General features: G+C 39.4%; 1 protein-coding gene across 1 annotated transcript in view; it reads left to right on the top strand.

Annotated features, from left to right (window-relative positions):
• Nucleotides 1-21,050, top strand: part of TPH2 (tryptophan hydroxylase 2) — a 50,145-nt gene that overhangs the window by 8,160 nt on the left and 20,935 nt on the right. The window contains exons 5-8 of the mRNA XM_072337165.1: nucleotides 1,301-1,368; nucleotides 6,824-7,020; nucleotides 8,665-8,800; nucleotides 14,303-14,429. Coding sequence (XP_072193266.1) covers nucleotides 1,301-1,368; nucleotides 6,824-7,020; nucleotides 8,665-8,800; nucleotides 14,303-14,429 — 528 coding nt within the window. The remainder of the gene's footprint in view (nucleotides 1-1,300; nucleotides 1,369-6,823; nucleotides 7,021-8,664; nucleotides 8,801-14,302; nucleotides 14,430-21,050) is intronic.

A 21,050-nucleotide genomic window follows, 5' to 3' on the forward strand; every position in this document is an offset into this window, starting at 1 on the left:
ACAGTACTTCAAATGGGGCCTCATGAGGGTGGAATAGAGAAGGACAGTCACCTCTCTCACCCTGCTGGTCACCCCTCTTCTGATGGAACCCAGGACACCATTGGCCTTCTGGGCTGCAAGTACATACTGCTGGCTCACATTAAGTTTTTCATTAGTCAGAACCCCTAAGTCCTTCTCAGCAGGGCTACTCTCAAGGAGTTCTTCCAGCTTGTATACACTGGATTGCTCAGTACATGAAGGGTTTTATGTAAGGCCTTTGCTGTCCTGCATGAGAGTAGAGGCTTGAATTCTGAAGACAATCCTCTGACATTTTCCTTTGCTCTTCCCTAGCAGCACAGCTTTGGTTATGGGACCATAAAATACCTTTTGAGTTTTCTCATGCAAGCTCATAAACACTTCAAATCAAAATATATTGTGTTTTCATTCCCTTTGCTGATCTGCATATGTGAGTGCTAAGGAAAAAATGTGCTTTACTTTTCAGCTGTGAGTAGGTGATGGGAGCAGCCCATCACCCCCCAAGTCATGGCACTTGAGGAAATCTAAATGCACTTTCTGAGCTACTAATTGTGGCACTTAGATAACTTTATTCCATCTTCAAGAGATTAAAAGTCCTGCTTTGAAAGTAGGTATCTCTTTTGTAGTCTAGACCTGAGTTGTCTAAATTTTTTCTGTAGATATAGAAGAGAGTGTTTTGATTTTGAATAGCTTGAAGGGCTGTTGCTGACTAGTCTGTATGTGTAATACTGCTCTTTTGCACTTAATATGCAAAAAGTAAGAACCTGCTGTTGCCTAATATGTAGGGAGTTTGATCTGCAGCTCAAATCAGAGCAGTGTGTGTATTTGCTGTTGGAGGCTGTTGGCTCAGTCTCTAATGCGTTGGTTAAAATGGCAACTGCTGAAGTAGCATCTTCAAAATGAGTTACTTGTGAACTCTCGGCACCTTCTGTCTTCTAGTGATGACAGATGCATCAAGAAAAGGTCAGTTATTCTGCTTTATGCCTGCCTGTAGATCTCCATACAAATTAAGGAAAACCTGCATGAGATGAAACGACAGGAATACAGTTGCACTTTTACATTGCCTTGGAAAAATGACTACCTATGCACAAACCTATCTTAAAAACACCCCTGTGGGACTTTGGTGGGGGAAAAAGGCAAAAGATATTTTTCTCTTGCAATCCATAAGATGGTGTTAATCAAAATACAATATAATTTGGTACTGCGTAAACACTTTAATGATTTATAATTCTCCCAGCTAATTTTCTGTCTTTGTTATAAATTACTTTCTTCTTCCTTGCTTAAGGGATTTAAAGACAATGTCTATCGACAGAGAAGAAAATACTTTGTGGATGTTGCCATGAGCTATAAATAGTAAGTACTGGTATAATTCTTCCCTGGGCTGCTGACTAGTTAGAATTCATGCTCTACTTAATTCTGTAGCAGGAAGTTTTGCAGTAGACAAAGTCATCCTTTAAACTACCACTGGTGCAGCCTGTGCAAACCTGATGCTTGAAATCCTGTTACATTTTCAGAACAGATACGGGCAAGGAAAGAAAGCATTTGAAATGTAAGCACTACCTTTTCAGCATTTTATTAATAGATTAAACATAAGGAACTGTTATTAATGAAAAACTGATTTACTGCTGAATTGTATGTAGCCAGTGTCCCTATGCAGTTGCTATATGCCAAATCATTATTCACTATTTGAACCATAGAAAGTTGTGCTTCTTGTGAGGAGAACTGTTAGACATAGCTGGAATAGTACACATAGCCCTTGTGTGAAGCACTTTCCTATGTTTGTCAAAACCATTTGATTCCTACCATTGTAACAGGATGAATTATCAGAATTAGTCACAATTATGATGAAAAATGAAAATGAATGACATCTCTACCTTCAGGTACAGGATAAATGTCAGGTCATGAGGATCCCGATTTGGTCAAAATCTGTGAAGGCTGTAGTTAACAGTTAACTTATGGTTAGCTGTAGCAAATTGAAAAAGGTAATAATAGGGAACGATTCTTTTCATGCACTTAACATGCTGGATGCTGCAAAATGCCTTTTATGAATGTTGCTACTACAGCTATAAACTTCCCAGAATTCACTAAGTGGATTTCCCTGTAGCTTATGGTGCTGGTATAAGTATGTGGTTTTCAGTTCCACCTTCTGATCTTTTTCCAAGTCAAGTCAGTATTTGCTGCCATTCCTGGAAGCTAGGAAACTCTCTGTGCTACCTACAGATACCTACTGTGTTGTGATTTTCTTTTCAAGTAAGGATTCAGCTAATTCTAATCAGGCTCTGTTTTGTTTGCCCTCACTCTCATTAGAAAGAGCATACTAATTTCATGTTCCTTTCCGTATTACCATACATTTTTCAGATTTTTGCTTTTCTTTTTCTCTTTTGAGATTTCAAAGGATATTGTTTAAAGAATGCAGAGCACAACAGTGATTTTCTCCCTTCATGAAAGGCATATCCTATCAGGAAGCAATTCAGAAATCATTTTAGAAGTTTGTTTGGTTCTGCTTTCTTTGTTCTTACTGTAAAGTTAATTCATGAGCTGTAGAAGACTGGAGGTTGGGAAAGGAAGACTTTGTGACCATATAATCCTAATTATCTTTCTCCTTTACTTTTGTTCCATTCCTGTTGTTATGCTGTTACCAATACAGTAAATATCCAAGCACCAGCGTTTGGTTTCCCTTTCTTTAGCACACGGTGGCATTAGTTTGTCTGGGTGCTCAAGGCACTCATCCAGCACAGTGAGCTTCTGCATGTTGGAACAGGGTGGTGTGTGGAGAAGCTTCCCAGGCTCTGTGTTTTGATCCCTTTGTCAGTCTAAGTCCTAAGCTTAGCCAGCTTTCAGATTAAAGTCGAGGCAAGTTTTCTGTTTGTTTACAGCTGATTGATTTTATTTCCCAGTCTCATGCTTGCTGCAGAGTTAGTTATTTCCTAATGTTTGCTTCAGTGTGAAATGCCAAGCAGATACCTGTGGACAAGGGGCATACTGTGTGCATCTAGATCTCTGTTGGTAAACTAGGACAGTTCTCCATTTATTAGTAAGGAAAATAGTAGCGCCCTGCACCTCACAGCTGCTAAGCTGTTGGCAATATCTTCCTCTTTTCTCCCTGTCTAAGCTGCCTAAGTGCTGGAAAGGTCCTGCTGACTCACTGAGTAGTGGTTGGTATTCTGCTAGAAGGAATTTTTTTTCCCATGAAACTGGCAAGAAGCTTCCTTTCAGAACAACCTTGCACATTCCCAGAAAAAGAGATAAAAGAAAGGAAAATGCTTTTTTCCTTCTTTAGATTTCAAAGCCTCAGTAGCCACTTCTGCAGATGACAAAAATCAGACAATTTGAAACAGAGGTTGGTTATTTGGGGGTAAATCTGCTCAGAAATACTCCCTCATCTCAGCGATATTTTCAAACATTATGAGAGATTTCACACTCTTCATGGGAGCAGCAGGAGCAGGAAAATGAGATTCTTTGAATGTTTTTAGCCAGGAACCAAAAAATGGCTTAGAGGCCACTGACCCACACAGTTACCTAACATGTGGCGAAAACTCATTCATACTCCTCAGATCTACCAACATGACTTTTTTCACCCCTCGGGCATGCCATATCCACAGGGCTGTACACTTGGTCTGTCTCTGGATACATCTGCTCTCAGAGACAGCCCAGGGAGGAGAAAACCAACTCCAGGAGGACGCTGTGCTACTACAGCTGAACTATTTCTACTACCCATGCTGGTGTATTCAGAGTTAGTGTAGGTGTCTTGACACTACGCTGCAGTCTCAATGCACCTTCTTTTGTGGTCTGAAGATTACTTGTTATTTATACAAAATGAATAGGTCTGTCAGGAAATGTTGGGAGAGCTTCGTGATAATGTAAAATACAATTTTGGTATAAGGATTTCTCTTAGAGGCAAATTTAGAGCATTGTCATTAATCTCTCAGTATTTCTTCCTCAGTGAAAGCTCAGGTTGATGCATTTTTAATTTTCATCCTCTGGTGTTTAAAAAAACCCCGCAAACTTAGTTCCTAAAGAAAAGTAATGAAGAGATTTGGCCACAGAAAAAAATTGGCTCAAAGAAACGACTCTGTCAAAACTGGTTGAGTTGAAAATCTCCGACTGACATTTCCTTTATGAAATGCTGTTCTGTAGCAGTAGATGTCCTTCTTTGATAGAACATAAAGAGGCCTCAGCTGGGGACAAAGAGAAAAACACTAAGATGTGAACCTAGAGGAGCAGATCCTTGCTGGTGCTAGGTGTTAAAGGGAAAGATGTGTTAATAGAGCACATCAATGAAGATCAGCTCTGTGAAATAAGTGGACCAAAAAAATAAATATTCCTCCCTCCTTCACTGAGCTTATATCCTAAAGATAGTGAAAATGTGTTAAACTTGCTAATTAGCCCTTTGAGACTGATTAGAGATTGCAAAAGTGTTGAGAAAATTAGATCTGGAAGAAAAATGCAAGGCTTATAGAGGGAATTCATAATGTGAGTTGATAGCTCATGACCATGGCAAAATGGAAAGACCCCATTTTAATAAGGGGAAATAAAAATTCAGGTTAGGTTAGCCTTTAATGGACTAGGCTGTCCTTTGGTGTGATTTATTGGGTGATGAAAGCAAGGTGGGGATTGCTTGTAAGAGGGTGAGAAAAGAGAAAGAATGGTGCAGTCCTCCCTTGAGCCTGGCTACGTCCATCCTCTAAGTAAAGAAAGCACTCTTAATAAAGAAAGCAGTATCACCATCATCTTAAAATAAGATCAGTGCTCCTAGGCATAAATTCTAATAAGGAATTAATGTTCAGTGAACCTTATTTCAGTGCTAATGAATTAATTGAAACAATTATGATATTATAAACCTCCTAGTGAATAGTGAACAAGCTTCAGGACCCTGATTTTCTTTATACCTCTCTAGTAACATGCTAAATAGAATCTTGATCTTTTTGTTTTTTCCACCGGTGCTCAGATTTCTTCTGCATTGCTGGGCCAGTGCTGACCTTTAATGTCAGTATTCATAGTAGAGGTTGCATCTAGGGAAAAGGGATGAGGCTCCTGCACAGCTCTGGCAGCCCCAGGTGGGTGGAGTAACAGTGTAGTTGTACCTGTTGTGTATGATACCATTTAGAGTAGCTCTGTTACGCTTCCCATGAGCTGGCAGGCAGCTTAAGATTGATGGACTGTGCAGGTGAAGACAGATACTGGATCTGAAGGATTGACTCCCACAGCATGACAGACATGGACCCAGTGCAGCTTCTGCTGGTGAGCAATGCTTCACTACATGCATTGCAATTCTTGTCGTGTCTGCAAAAGAGTGGCTGAAGGGGAACTAGCAGATTTAATGTATTGGATGTTCAGTGCTCCTTTGACAAGTGTGAGTGCCTCATACAAAGTATCCTTTGACTGACAGGTACTGCTATGGATCAAAATACTTTGATACAGTGAAAGGCAAGGGGATTAAATAGTAAGTTTCCAATAAAGATAAGGGGACAACCACATATGAATGTAGGGCAGAGGTTCTTCTCTTTGTGCATGGAGAGACTGCTTAAAAGCAGTCGCATGTGACAAGAGGGCTCATTCCTTGTTACCTGGCATGGTGAAGACAGGATTATAAACCAGGTGAGAGCCAGGAGGGAAACTCAACTGCCTTAGCAAATATATAGTATTGTAGTTCTCCTGCTGCGGTGGGATTTCCTTGTGCACTCTGTTGGTGAGCCAGCCAAGGCTGCTGTCTGGGACTTCAGAGAATGCTGCAGCACTGATCTGGGAGTACCCATGGTGTTGGCATTGTGGCGGGGTTGTGGGAGGTAGGGACGTGGAATCCCTCTGCTTGATACGTCTTTCTCAACAGTCTGAGAGAAGAGAAGGATACCTGAGGAGATGGCAGATTTCATAGTTGCTCGCAGTAGATTGTGAACATTAAATCCAGAGAAAGATTATGAAATTTCTAGAGGGAAGTCATAATGAAAGATGAAGACTATGCCATAGGAAATTCCTTAAAGCTAAATACAAGGCAGTGCAGATTGGAAGGAGCCCCTCACACTCTGTGCTGTCATTCAGTTTTGAATTAGCTGTAACCACTCGAGGCAAATCTTGGATGTCAGAGACAGATCAGCAAGCTCCCTGGGAGGCTCCTGCTCTGCAATTTCTCTGCATCTATCTAAGGCAGAGGAGGCAGAGAAATTGTGCGGAAGAAAAATACTGAGAGATGTATTTAAAGTCTTAGTTTCTTTTTTTTCTGGGCTGTTGGCTCTGAGGTGGGCTTCCTCATCATGTAGTCCTGAATGAATGTGGGGTTTCAAACGCACGTGCGCAATGGTCTAAATAATAAATATATGTATTTTGTTGTTTCTATATGCTTCTAAACATCTAGATAATTGCCTAATCTTCATTTTTAAAACGATAGTCTGTGAATGTGTTGTAGGGAACGGATAGAGCATGCAATCAACTGATGGTCCTACTGGATGTACAAGTTAAACTGAATTTGGATCTTCAGCTAACCATTACAAAAACGAGAGTGGCAGGAAGCGGAGCTAATACTTTGGTATATAAATGCATCATATAAGAAATCCTCCTTTCTGTTATGGAAATATTCTCACTGCTTATTAAGAAATGCAGTTCTTATGAAATAAATATAATATGTACAACATATTAGGAAGAAATTCAAAGGAAAAAGCATCTAGTTATCACTTTAAAGTAGTTTGTTTTTTAACAGGCTTTATGTAGTTATTTAAGGAGCACATAAATTTTGCCATCCAGAGTCGATACACAATCTGATTGTATTCAAATATACTCTCTCTCCCTTTTTTATCCATTTATTTCCCAACAGTGGTCAACCCATTCCCAGAGTGGAGTACACAGCTGAAGAAATTAAAACATGGGGAGTGGTGTTCAGGGAACTCAGTAAACTCTATCCCACCCATGCTTGCCGTGAATATTTAAAAAACTTTCCTCTGCTGACCAAGTACTGTGGATACAGAGAGGATAATGTGCCTCAGCTGGAAGACGTTTCTATTTTTCTTAAAGGTAAGATTCATGTTTGATTTATCAGTAGTTAATGCTTCTTGAAAACACTCCTTTCTGTTATAATATAATGCAAAACATATTGAATGGAAAGGCTCCCAGTACTGTCAGCCAGCTGTGGTTTATACCACATAGGAAGAGGATTTGCTGAGTGAGGACGGTTGTGTGTGTTTGCAGGTATGATGCTGAGATGAGTGAAATAAATAGTCACATGCTGCATTGGTTTGGTCCTACACAGGGAGAAAAGTTCTTCTATGTGATGAAAAATTGCTGAGTTAGCTCTGCTGTTCTGATTACAAAGGGTGGGTGTCCTGGTAACCACGGTGTGTGTTCCCACCGTATCTAGGCAATTATGGAAAAAGGAAAATAGGCTCTCCTGAATGCTTAAAACCTCATGAAGCTCACATTGATGTATGGAGAAAACTCAGTGAGGTCCCATGGATGATCTACAACTTCTATGGTATTTTTAAAAAATCAGGATATTACACATTTAAGTTTGAAAATAGTCTGCTTTCTCACCTGTGATGGAAATGTATCCCATGTGGAAGGAGAAGTGGCATACAAGAAGAACCTGTTAATTTTTAACTCTGCAGCTGCCAAAGTGTTCAAATTAAGGTTTTCTTTTCTCCCAGGGGTTCCTTCAGACACACATGCATATTCCTAAATCCTCCTCAGGAGCTCAGGAATTCAAATAAAGACGTGTTTAGAAAATAATGTTATTGGCTGTGAAGTGTTACATAGAGAAAAAAAGAAAAAAGGCTAAGTGTGGTCTCCCAAGCATGCAAAGTAAATTTTTAACTAAAAGAAATTCGAAATTGATAACGAGAGGCTTACTTTCCCCAGTCCCTGCTTCATCCTTAACTCTTGTTTGTCAATAGTTGATTTACTGATAGTTGACTCATTTTGATGTGCCCTTCTGGGATTCTCATAGACTGCACTATGATCCCTAAGGAAACGGGCTTAGTTTTTCTTCACTAGAAACTTAAAAAGCAGCATTTTTTTTCACAAATCTGTTTTTAGACTGAATGGAACACAGTAATACCTATTGAAGACATGAATGGAACAATCTCCTGTAAACACTTGCAAGAAATTAAGAACGAGTTTGTGAGAGAAATGTCCTTGTCAAAGTTACTCAATACGAAATAATTCTCCATTGGGACTAATCTGTCAACTGAACACTTTGTTAAACATTTAAATGAGGACTTCAGATTTGAAATTCAGTATTTTACTGTCACAAAGCAGTATTTATCTGTAAAAATAAGGGCAGATTTGGTTTTATCCTATTTTGTTCTGTTTGTTTTCAGTACCTTTTGCTGAAGTCATCCTCTATTTTGGGTAACTTTCTCCTACTTTGCTACCAGATGTAAAAATCAGATGCTTTGTAATTTGTGAACATCCCTTACCTTCCTTTTTGTACAGCTATTCTAACAAACTTTGAAGTACCTCAGGCTGTTTTCATTAAACATATGCTTGCAATGCAAAACAATTCTTGTACTTCATAGATGAAGATGATGTATAGTGATCTTCAGCCAAGACTCTCCATACCATGCTCCCGGTAATAAACTGCAGACTGTTGTCTACTCTTAAAAATTGATATAGTAATATATAATATGTTTTTGTTTTTTTTTGTTATTTCCTTCACTTCAGAAAGGTCTGGCTTCACAGTGAGACCAGTTGCTGGATATCTCTCTCCCCGAGACTTCTTAGCTGGCTTAGCATACAGAGTTTTTCACTGTACTCAGTATGTACGACATGGCTCAGATCCTCTCTACACCCCAGAACCGTAAGTTGCTTCATTTGCTTCAGTGGTGAAAAAATATGTTTGTAGGATTCTTAAAGACCCAAGTGAACTGGCCAAAGTTGAATAGAGGAACTGTGCCACCAATGTAGTTACCCTGTCAGTGATAAAACCCTCACTCTGATAAACCTGAATTTAATTAGCAGTTTTCTCATGGACTTTTTAAAAAGGTCTTAAATAGCTGTGTTATTTATATGGTGGATCAAAAAAAATCTACCTGTATTATTTTGCAGTGGAAGATGGAGCTTTCAGATACGTGTTTTGAAAGAGTGACTATAATTTGATTTTTCTGATGTACAACTAAGGAAAGAAGCTTGAAAAGGAAACCTTGAATCTCTTGAAAAAGTGTGCTTTTGGAATTATAGTTTGGCCTCCTTGTATCTCCATTTATCTTTTTGGGGCCAGTCTCCACAGCTGAACTTTGTACTGTGTACTGTTGATCTCTTGATGAAAAGTTGGAGGGGAAAAAAAGATTAAAGTGATTTTAGTCCTTGTGTTATATATGTTGTGCCCTGTGCAGTAGTAATGTGCCAGCTAGTATGGAGGTAGTTTCACCAAAAGCATCTGCTATCTGGCATTTACTCAGTCAATCACTTACCAGAAAGCCAGCATGAAATTGCAGCATTGATCATTCAGCTTATTCAGCTTCCTGTAAAATTTGGCAAAAATAAAGGGTTCATATGTACGTATTCAGCTTCAGTCATGTAAACATTTGGACCCATGCCTAACTTTGATTTCCCGAATAGAGTGCTGAAACCATGGACTAGTATTTTTTGGATGTGAAAGGATTAATGGTACTGCATATTAAGCTGCATCTAAAAATGTTCTAACATTATTCTGGACAGAGTCAGCAGGTGGTGCTGTACCACACATATCTACTCATCTTTTCCTCAGCACTTGAACAGAGCAGAGAGATGCTGAGGTACTGTGAGGCTAGTTTTGCATTCATGTTGTATTGGTGCTGATCTGGGAATTAATGCACTCCTGTGATCTCTGTAATTAGGAGGTTAATTTTTGCAAGTTTTAGGGTAATTGCTACAACGTAAAACCCAGAAAGAGGAGCCTATATGTATGGTGTTGGACCTTCTCTGGTCTGTCTGAGAACATCTGCAGATATTTAAAAAAAAAAAAGAAATTACATTTAGGAAATACTAGGCATTGCACCAAATACTTCCTTTGGTGTTTGCAACACCTGCCAATACTCAGCAGTACTCAGATTTTTATTAACTTAATATAAAATTAGGAGTGTGTTTTCATCTACTGATGGGGGATTCAGGTATGTAACTCCAAGTGGAACATTTTCCAGAAAACAAGTAAGCGTGCCTGTATTTTTGCTAATGTTCTCTGGTTCATTGATTTGGATATTTGTGACCTGTATAGTTTTCAGGATACTGCTTGCTTTCAGAATTACACCATGTATCATACTAAAATCTTAACAATCACAATGGTTTTCTGTATCCTTTCTAGTTGTGGCATCTGGAAAGTCACTACCTGGTAACACTTGTTGAAATTCAATGAGTATTTTTGTTCCCTTTTGGGGCTGAGCTTAAAAATTCAGGTTTTGGTCTTAACAGCTCTAAATATGACTAACAAAGGAACAAAGTTGTCATGCCCTAATTATGTTGCTTTCTTTCTGCAGACCTGCTTGTTCTGAAACTATTTAAAATGTGCACTGACTAGGAGAAGCTCCATAGGAAGATCTTGAAAATCCCTTTCAAATTGCTTGTGATTTCTTTTCAGAAAGTCAAGCACATAGTAATTGTTATTGGAAATGTAGAGTGAAATTCTGGCTTTGTTGAAATCAACGGCAAAACTAAACTGACTTGAGCAGGGAGAGCTCTTCATCTTCTGCAGCAGCTGCAGTGCCCTGAGATGTACTGGTTCATATATGGGACCATAATGAGGTTTGCTGCAGGCCCATGGCTTGGTAGATGTTGCATTTCAATGATATAAACCTGCTAAAAAGACTCCTTTTGACTTCAGTGGGCTTTCCATCAGATTTAACACCCAGACTATAGAGCAAGATACAAATTAGAGAGTTCATTTGGTTTGATCTGTATCACTACTGTATGCATTTTAAAACATTTCTTCCTGAGTTTCATTATGTTCCTACTGCATTCACAGAGTTATATAGATTTCCTCTGCTCTGCTAACTAATTTACTTCAAGAAAAATGTTTTGCTGTGAAAAGCGCTTTACAAAAATCTTATTTTCTCTGAGCAATGTGCGGGAATAAATTATAGGAACTTAATTATTTTCTGAATAAAACAAAACAAAAGAATCAAGCCTTGGTAGTTAAGCAAAGAATTATGTTGTTTAGACTATCTATAAAGGACCAGACTGGCAGGGAAATCTAAGAGACTCCAATGACAATCTCAAATGCAGGTTCATGGTTCTTCCTGGAAAGTGCTGGATTTTGTGGTGTTTTTCTGTTATTGTTTTGTTTTTTTGATTTTCCCCGTGCTCTTTGTGTCTCAAGCTTCCTTCTTTACAACTACTCATTTAAAACAATAGTTTTAATGGAAAAATCTACAAGCTAAAGGCATAAGAGAAGTATTTTCTGCTTCCGCATTCTCCTCTTACTAGGAGAAAGACAAGTTTATAGGGCTAGGCTAGCCTTTGTCTGTTTTCATTTTGTGTGCAAGGGTGGAAGTGACATAAAGAGACTGTGTCCTGGTGCAGAACTAGGAATAACACGTCTCTGCTTATTTGTTTCTGGGAGCTGCAACTTCTGCATAGGAAAATAGAGATGAAGACACTCATTCAGGTACCACAAGCAGAATCCTTCCTGGAGCCAGGAACTTGAAGCCAGTCCCACTTCATTTTCTTTGTTCTCCCTATTTGAACTACTAGTATGAAGTTACCCTAAATAGATCTGAAATGGTGAAGTGTTCAGCGATCTGTGTTGATTTCTTCAGTGTGGATGGCAAGTAGAGTTAGGAGCTCTGGACTTCCAGAGAATGCATTTGTGGTCCCTTTCTGCATTGAAGGAAATGGCTAGAGAAATCAGATTCCTCCAGTGAATTGTTTGGCGCTGGTAATTCTCTCAGTGTATCCATCATACAGCAAACTCTGTTTTCCTGCAGTTCTTTGTGTTATTAGTGAGCTAAACCTTGCAGGAGATGACAAGAAATTGTTGAGACTGGAACTGAATTAATAAAAAAGGGTCATTACCCTCTGATGATTATCCACTCAAGTGGTGCAAACCATCTCCTGAACAAAGAGATGATACCATGCAGAGCAAGCCAATTTTTCAAGCCTGAACTCTAATGAGGAAAGGAGAACTATCTAAGCTACAGGTCTTGTGGTAGGAAACTTTGATCATATTTCATGTTTAAGAGCACCACCAAGCAAAAGGGTGTGGAGGCAAGAAAAGAAAAGCCTTCTTGTCAGCTGCTTTTGAAGAAAAACAGATAGAGAAAGCAGGACTCTCCTGTACTTTAAAAGGACATGCTGTGATGTAGAAAGAAGGGAGAAAAGGTTTTACTTTCAGGAAGACAAAGTTTACTGGGGAAAGAGGTAGGAAAAAAAAAAAGCAAACAGTTTTCTTTAGCTAAGTAACTAAGTCTGATACTGTTCCTGGACAACTGTACATATCGAACATGTTTCTTAGCTGTTGAATAGAAAGATAAGAACACAATAAAGTTAATCATACAATCTTAGAAGATCCCGAGTTGGAAGGCACCCATAAGGATCATTGAAAGCAACTCCTGGCTGCACACAGGATCATCCAGAAATCAAATCCTATGTCAGTAGCGTTGTCCAAATGCTTCTTGCACTCTGTTGGCTTGGTGCTGTGATCACTGCCCCGTGCAGCCTGTTCCAGGGCCTGACCACCCTCTAGTGAAGATCATTCTCCTAATCCCCAGCCTGACACTCCCCTGGCACAGCTCAGATCCTGTTGCTGTTACCAGAGAGCAGAGCTCAGTGCTGCCCTTCTGCTTCCCTCAAGAGGAGCTGTAGGCCGCCATGAGGCCTCCCCTCAGCCTTCTCTTTTTTAGGCAGTGCACTCAGTCAGTGCAACTGAATCTCTAGTTAATGTCTGTGGAACATGTGCTCATGTGTCATGAGCATCTACTTATGTCCCCCGCATCTTTTGGAAGTACTTATGCCTAGGAAAGAAGAGAAATGAGATTTGGTAATTATTCTAGATGATCGAGTGAATTACTCAAATGTGAACTTAATTCCAACTTGTCACACACAACTTCAGAGCTGTATGCATCTCACCAAAAAGTGTGAATGTAACATGAACAAGTGTTGGTAAGCATATGTCAGTGAGACCATCTGAGCTGAGAAGATGGCCTGTAATACCCTAACTACATTTCTGATAGGCTGTTGCTGAAGCGAACTAGGAATGCCAGAAGTGCTGTGGTAATGTTGGTTTGCACACATTCAGAAGATACTATCTAGGCGCAGTTGGCACAGACTTTATGGTAAGGGATAGTGAATAAGTATAGAAAACTCTAAATTATATATAGCGTTGTTTTTCTGTTTATGATTTATCTGAAGTGTCAGGTTCTGTGTCTTTTAGAACAAAAATAGTTTATAAAAGACAAATTGGATGATTTTGGATAGAAAGCAGAAAACTTGATGTTTTTTCCTTGCCTTTAAAACATTTGTTTACAGCTTAAAAGAGAAAAACAAAACAAAACAAAAAAAAACAACAAGAGAAATGTCTTTGAAGAGACAAAAGCAAAGGAAATGTCAGATCCGATTTTTAAAGTGAACTTTACTACCAAGTCCATTATTTTCTGTGAACAAATGCACCAAAACTTTCAGAATTGTTTGAGAGCTTTTGTAGATGATGCATGTGCACTTTTGTTTGTTTGGTTAGCAGTTTTTTGTAGATTTGTATTTGCACTGTGTTGTGACTAATAATGCACTTACAGGTGAAGACAGTAGTTCTTTCTTGAAACAAGACAGGTTATCTGCTTATTTCTGAAACCCGCTCGGTGAGAACTGGACTTCATAAGAAAAGTAACCACTGATTACAGTAGGAAGTCAAGGCAAAATGTAATATTAGACATAGCAGATACCTTTGTAATTATTGCACCACATTTCTACAGGGAAGCTGCAAAACGTTTGGTGGTAGAGCTGTACCTGGATGTGGAAAGGGGAACGGAGGAAGAGTTTGAGTTGGATTTTGAACTTGATTTATATGTATATAATTGCTGTAAACTTTTAAGACAAGCAATTTGCTCTTCATGGAACTAAGCCTGGAAGACAACAGGGATTGTTCTTTCCCAGCTAGTCTGTAAACAATGGGGAAATCATGGAAAAAGTGGCATTAGCACATTTAATAGAAATAAACCCATGTCTTTCTGTAGAACTTTGCATAGGAAAGAACCATAATGTAAAAAACGTGTTTTGTGGTAAGAGGTTTTGAGTAGAGGTCTGACCCATATGAAATGATTTATGTTAAATTAATTATGGAATTAATGCAGCATTTATTCCTGTAATGGCTCTCTTCTCATTTCCATTCCTCTAGGGATACATGCCATGAACTTTTGGGACATGTGCCTCTACTTGCTGATCCTAAGTTTGCCCAGTTTTCACAAGAGATAGGACTCGCTTCATTGGGAGCATCTGATGAAGATGTACAGAAATTAGCCACCGTGAGTTAAATTGTTTTGTAACATGCTCTCTCTTATCTGTTACCCTTTTTGGTTGATGAAGTGACATGCATTCTTTTACCAGATCTGTTTCAAATTATAAATGACTGTGCTGTGACAATCACAGAGCTTCTGATCTTTTTCCATTGCTTTTATTAGGAGCAAAGCTAAACACACTAATCCTCGGGTAATCAGTTTTATTATTTCTATGGAATAACAATTCAGTTTCAAGGGTTCACCGAGATGGATTTCATCTGCTTTAAGGTACTGAAAGCAACTATGTGAGGTAATTTTTTGGGGAAAAAAAAAAAAAAATAGAAGAAGAAAATATTTTGGTGCATGCTCTCAGCTCTGCTTTGTTAGTTCCTCCACAGGTGGCCACTTTAGCTCTTAGAATTGCTGTACCCGCATTCACTTATCAATCTTGCAGATGCTCACTGCATTGTAGTGTGTGATGGATTTTAAAATGATTTTATATCCTTCCTACTGCTCCTGTTGGAGAATATTTAGTTACTAAGCCAAGACTGAGCAGCAGTAGATCTCGACTATGGTCAGCTGCCTCAGCCAGTGGCTGTGAGCTGAATTTTGTATTTCATCAGTGTAACTGGACACTGTTAAAAGCAGATTGAAAAGAAGCTCCATTAAGCTATCATAGCTTTGATACACTGGCTTAGCAGTGTCTTAGAGTCTGCTAAAAAAGGAGTTTGTACCTGTTTTTTTTTTTTTTTCTTTTTTTTCTTTTTCTCCTGTAACCTTCCAGAAGAGGCCAGTGAATTTATATAATCAGACAGCTCCACTCTCTGCTTAGACAGGCTTGATGTTTTGCTCCTGACCTCATCCTCTCACATGCTTCAGGATACGTTCTTTACTTTTCTAATGGCTATCTGTTGAGAAGAAACTGTTGTTGGTAGGGAGTACTCAAGAAGATTGTGTGTTTATTTGCAAATTTGCTAGGAATGGACTTGGTAGGAAGCAAACCTAACTTATAATGACCCGCAGCCTCAAGAGAAACTAGCTAACTGGCTATTTTTGCAGGTATTTTGAGGAAAACAGTATGTCCAAGTCTTTCACCCCTTAATGAATTTAGATGACAAAGGCATGGGCCTGTTGCAACAAACAAGGTTGGGACTAATCTGTTCGGGAGAGATATTAATATAAAATGACCTCTGAATATTACATAAATGCTTATACTCTTCCCCCTCACAGAAATTCAGTTATGACTGACTGTGTCATCTGAACAATGAACTGCTCCCGAATCACAAAGCCAAAAATAAAAGAAGACAGTTGAATCACTTTTCCTTATCATACTGAGAATTTGATATCTGAGTCAAAGTTGATTTCTCCTCCCATGCTGGAAATAGCTCTTTCAGGTGGAAGAGACATTTAGAAGAGAGCCTTATGGTAACCCAGGTGTTGTTATTTTTTGGTAGATGCACAATGAAGAGCTATTCTCCCCTGAGGCAGGAGCTTGACAAATACAGAGATGTAACTTGCCCTAAAATTTGCAATGTAAACAAAGTCAGTTTGAGAGCAAGTAGAAAGAACATCTCTCAGTGGAAAGGGTGAGGAGGCCAAGAAATGCATTCAGTCGGGCACCAAATGTCACTTGATGTGCTATTAACTGACTTTTGCAATATTCTGTCCCATTTCCAACCTAGATTTAAAAAAAAAAGAGAAAAGAAAAAAAGCCCCAACACAGGATCAACAAAAACCAGATGCAGCAAGCTGAAAAATGCCAGCCAAGAGTCTTAATGCAGAAAAGCAATGCAGGTTCCAGCTAGGCTACTTCAAAGTAAATAGAGAAACAAATGAATGGAGAGAGAACATGCATATTAATGAGCTTGAAGCAGTATGCCCAAAACAAGCTTGCCATTATCATGACCTGTTTCAAAAGATAGTGACATTAACAGCTGAGCCCTTACAGGGAGGACAACAGCTCTGGAAGAGAAGAAAATGCCTCTTAGGAATTCACACTAGAAAGGGAAGAATTATTACAGGTGATTTCCTAATCTTCCGCTCCATTCTGCTCTGAAAAGCCACTGTGTATCTGCTTTCATAGATCTGCTCTTTGTGTATGATCAGTCTTGAGCTACAAAGGAAATGTGTGGGTGGCTTTGTAGATCTGGCATGGTGCATGGAGGGCAATCAGGAGCCCAGTCCCTGGGCAGGCCAGAACAATTTGGTAAGTGGCAATTAGTCACCTCTGTGCAGTGCCACTGAGGGCAGGGATTAAATGGGAGAGCATTGCAGAAGTGCTGGTCAGCTATGGGGGAGACATTTGCAGGGGAAGAGGGCTGAAAAGAGAGGGGTTTGAGTGTACCCCATCCTCTTGTTTAAGTCTGTTGGTCTGATTGGAACAAGGTCAGATTGCCAACATAAGCTCTCTTGCCTGGAAAAATGGAATAGTGGAAGATCTTAAAGACTACAAATGCATTAGTTTTTGAGAGATGCTGTTCCACTTGCGGTGTTTTAGGGGAGAAAGAAAAAGCAAGTGATTGAGAGACAGATTACTGAAACAAGGCAAAATATTTCTACAATCCACTTCTTTTTCTCTTGTCCTGTGATAGAGTGCGGTTACTAGCTGAGGAAATATAATATTGACTGAGTACGTCTGGGTGCTAATTACTATCATCATAACTAATGTCTTGTGCTACTTTGTGTGACATTCTAAGAAATGGTTTTGAGTTTGATTTTTCAAGGGTGTCTGGTCTTTCTGTTTATTTTAGTACCGTGTGAAAACAATCTGTCTTTTCTCTTAGCCCTCAAACTGTAAGCTGAAGGGGGGGACTCGAGATGAGTTGTTTCAACTAATTCATATAATATGTAATTGACAACACATTTAACAGTACATAACATAAGGTTTTGTCAGGAAAATGGTGCAAAAAATATTCGTCAGTTTATAATCTGATATATCCTTGTAATTTGTGGACTTGGGAGCTGGAGAGCAGCTGTCTGTGTGAAGCTGCACATTGATAAGCGGGATTCTTTCTTTCTTACTGATGGCAGGAATGACTCCCAACTCCAGTTGGGTTCTTTCAGCACAGCTCAAGCTGCCTTTTGCAAGGTAGAAAGGAGAGGATGTGTATGTAAAAGTCAGTCACCATCAGTCAGTTTGCCACTCAGAAAAGAAGCAGTTAGCACAGTGTCTGTGGTTTGTATGCAGTTTATCACCAAATCTTTCCACCCAAGAATTTGACAGTCAGGGACTAATTAGTCCCAGCTAGTTTTTTCCAATAATTTCTTGCTGGTAGACCTCAAAGGTCTACATTGCTTAGTTCTCTTGTCTTCATTCTAGTTCTTCTCCCACACTGAACAACTGGCACATGATTCAGGACAATTACACATTGTTTACTGAGGTATAACCAGAATGGAAGAAACTAGAGCATTGAAGACAAAGGGTGTGTTGCATGTGGCAACTTTGAGTAGATATCCTATTGGAGAGGACAAATTGTTGTGATCTCATCTTCAAAACAACAGATAATTGTGAGGTACTATCAACAGTGCTAGACCATAAGTACAGCTTGTGAGCTGGGTAACTGTCTTCCTCCATAAAGAAGCAAATGGAGCAGAGAAGAAAACTATGAAAATGCTTCAGATTTTGGACATTCTTAATGTGAATCTGAAAACATAAGTTTTCTTGAATATTCCTCATTTATATAGCAAAATGGTAGACATCAGTCTAACCACTGCTCTCAGTCTGCAGTCAGCTCCCCTGCTGAAGCCTTCTGCGTGTCACTTAGAGAAGACAAACCAGTTCCCAGTGTAAAAGGTAGGACTGTATAGAAAGTACGTATGGAGGAGCCAGACATTGTCCTGACAGATAGCATGAGACTGGAAATACTGACATCCATATTGTTCATCATCTGAGAAGTAAAGGCACACGGCTAGGCCTGTGTCTGCTCCTGATTTTCACCAGGCAAAGATATGTATATGTTGGAAACTGCGTGAAAGCAAGATCTGAAGTGATACAAGAAGCAGAGAACAAGGGTAATGGAACATTGTAGTCTTCTCAGTTGTTGCAAAGTCATACAAGTCTGTTTGAATCAGGAGAATTGGATTGCTCTTCTCTGATAGGTGAGGTGTTACTGAGCACACAGACTGCAGCTCTTAAGCATGCTCTGATCTCTGGTTTTGCTCTGGATAATATTCTGGAGGTATTAATAACAGATAATGGTCCCCAGATTTTAAGGACCAGTTTCAACCATTCTTGATAAAATAACTGAAGTGCTGATGTCAGGTCTGTCCTCCAGCATGTGTAACTATAGAGGTGAGAGGAAAGGTGAGCAAAAAAGATAGTACAGTACATATATCACTGAACCATATTAAAGGAGGGAAAAAACTGTAGATTCCAAGGATCAGTATATTAGAGTAGTGCAGTGTTCCCCTACAGTCCATTTTCATTGTCATCACACTGGCGATTCATGGCACAAGAACAAAATCTCAGCAGCAATGCTTAACTAGCTTTCTATCTCAAAAAAATAATGACTCTACTACATAGAAATAAGCCAGCGCTTCAGAGAAGTTACTACAGGGAGAATGTGAAGAGTTCTGTTGATAAAATGGAAGCAGACACTAGATGTCTTCTGTGGGAATTGTGTTTGTGGAAGTCTTTGTTCTGGGTCTGGACAGCCTATTGTCAGGCTTGGATCTGTAAGAACTGCTGTACTGGTCAGCCCATGTGGCTGGGGCATTGTTCCCAAGGGCAGCTTTGGAAGAGGGTAAGAGCTGGATGAGCATGCCTGATTCTTTTCAAAAGTTTTCCAGGTTTCTGACCACTCAGAAACTCAAGAGACTCCTAAGCTAAATGTGGTTGTAATGTATTTAATTATCCAGAGCAGATATCTGTTCAATGACAACTGTCAGTCCTTGAAGACATGTAAATTTTTGGTACCCACCATATTTTCTGCAGTGGGTTCTGTGTCTCAACTCTTCACTGTCTGATGAGCTGTCTCGTTTGGTTGTTTCCATCCTGATTCCTATTTGGTTGTTGTTGTTGTCATCACCTTGTTCTTTATTTGAAGAGAGAATAATCAGTCATAGCTATACTCTTTCTCTGTGCCCCATTGACTTCACAAAATTGCATCATTCATTGTCTCCTTTTCTGGATTGAAATGCACTGGTTTATGTAGTTACTCATCACAAGGAAGATGCTCTGTAACTTTGTGCATGTATTTCTTCCCTGAGCCTTTTCCACTTTCCAGCTGGAAATGGAAAAGAAAAAGAAAGAGAGGATATCTGTACTGTCAGACTGGGGAACAGGGCAAATGAGCAGTTCCAACTCTAATGTGACTTTTAGTTAAGAGTAACACTGCAGAGTTGAGCTAGTTTTGAATGTGCTCCCTGCAAAAGTGGGAGTCTGTGTATTTCAAAGACTTTTTGTATGTCAGGAAAAGTGGACCCGATGCTGTATAGCTGGCATGGTCTACTGCTTGAGGAGGGGACAAATGAGCTGTATCCAGGTGCAGGAGGGGAGCAGGATTCAATAGATCCATCTCTATCAACCAGCATCACTGTTCAAGTGTGTGAGTTCCTGCAGTTTCTGAGCAGCAGAAGGTACAAAAAGGCAATTCTGCTGCTGTATGTTCTGTGAGGGAGTGGGAGAAGTAATTTAGGTGGTGGTGAAATCATATTGCCAGCCAGAGCTGCGAAGGCAGGGAGCTGGACTGCTGCTTATGAAATTGTTCTTTCTTCTGTTTGTTTTTAATTTGTGAAGGCTGGTATAAAATATTGGCTTGCAGAACATTTAATACCCAAAGTTCCTGTTTTTATCTAGTTTCTAGGCAAAGCAGGTCATCACAGGATGAGTTGCATCTGGAAATGAAACATTTCATGCTTCTTATGGGGCCACTCAAAATTAAGAACAGCAAGGAGAGTTCATCTGCTTTCAGGAGGTGATACAGAATGCATTCTAGCAGTTGCTTGGGTCAGTGAGCTCTTTGTGTGAGGATTTCAGGTTGCCCTACCAGACCAAATTTTGCACCCACAAGTAACTGGAAATGATGTTGTTTAATAATATGTTTGTAAGTTTGTGTACTTGGGCTCAACCCTGTAATGAGGAAGCTAGGTGGAAGAGAGGACCAATTTGACTTAATTGCGAGCAGGGAAGGAATTAAAAATTGTTGTGGAAATAATATGACTCCTTGTAGATAGGGTTCAGTTTATGAAGATCAAGCCCTAAGCAGCTAAAAGTGCTGAAGAGAAAGCCTCTAATAAAATAACAAACTACAACAAGGCACTGGATTTGTTTTTATTTCTTGTAAGATTATGTTTCCAAAGTGGTTAGATCATGATCTGCGAGGTTACTGAACTGCAAATACAAATTTACATGCACACAAGTAATACGTTTTGACATATAGGTTAACAAGAGAATGGTGCAAATTTCACACAGCAGTGGCTTGCTAATTACATTTGTTTATTTTCAGAAGCAACTTCATTTTCATTAAGAAAATGCAGATTCTGCAATAGTAATCTTTGCTGGTAGTTCAGCAGCTCACAGAGAATGCATGCTCTGCTACAACAGTAATGAAAGTGGTCCTTGACTAAACAGCTCAGGAAGAATTTGTAGCATTTAGGAATGCACACAAATAGCAGCCATTTACCATTTCAGTGTTGCATCCACTTGAG

This window comes from Excalfactoria chinensis, chromosome 1 (assembly GCF_039878825.1).
Source record: "Excalfactoria chinensis isolate bCotChi1 chromosome 1, bCotChi1.hap2, whole genome shotgun sequence".
Classification (NCBI taxonomy): domain Eukaryota; kingdom Metazoa; phylum Chordata; class Aves; order Galliformes; family Phasianidae; genus Excalfactoria; species Excalfactoria chinensis.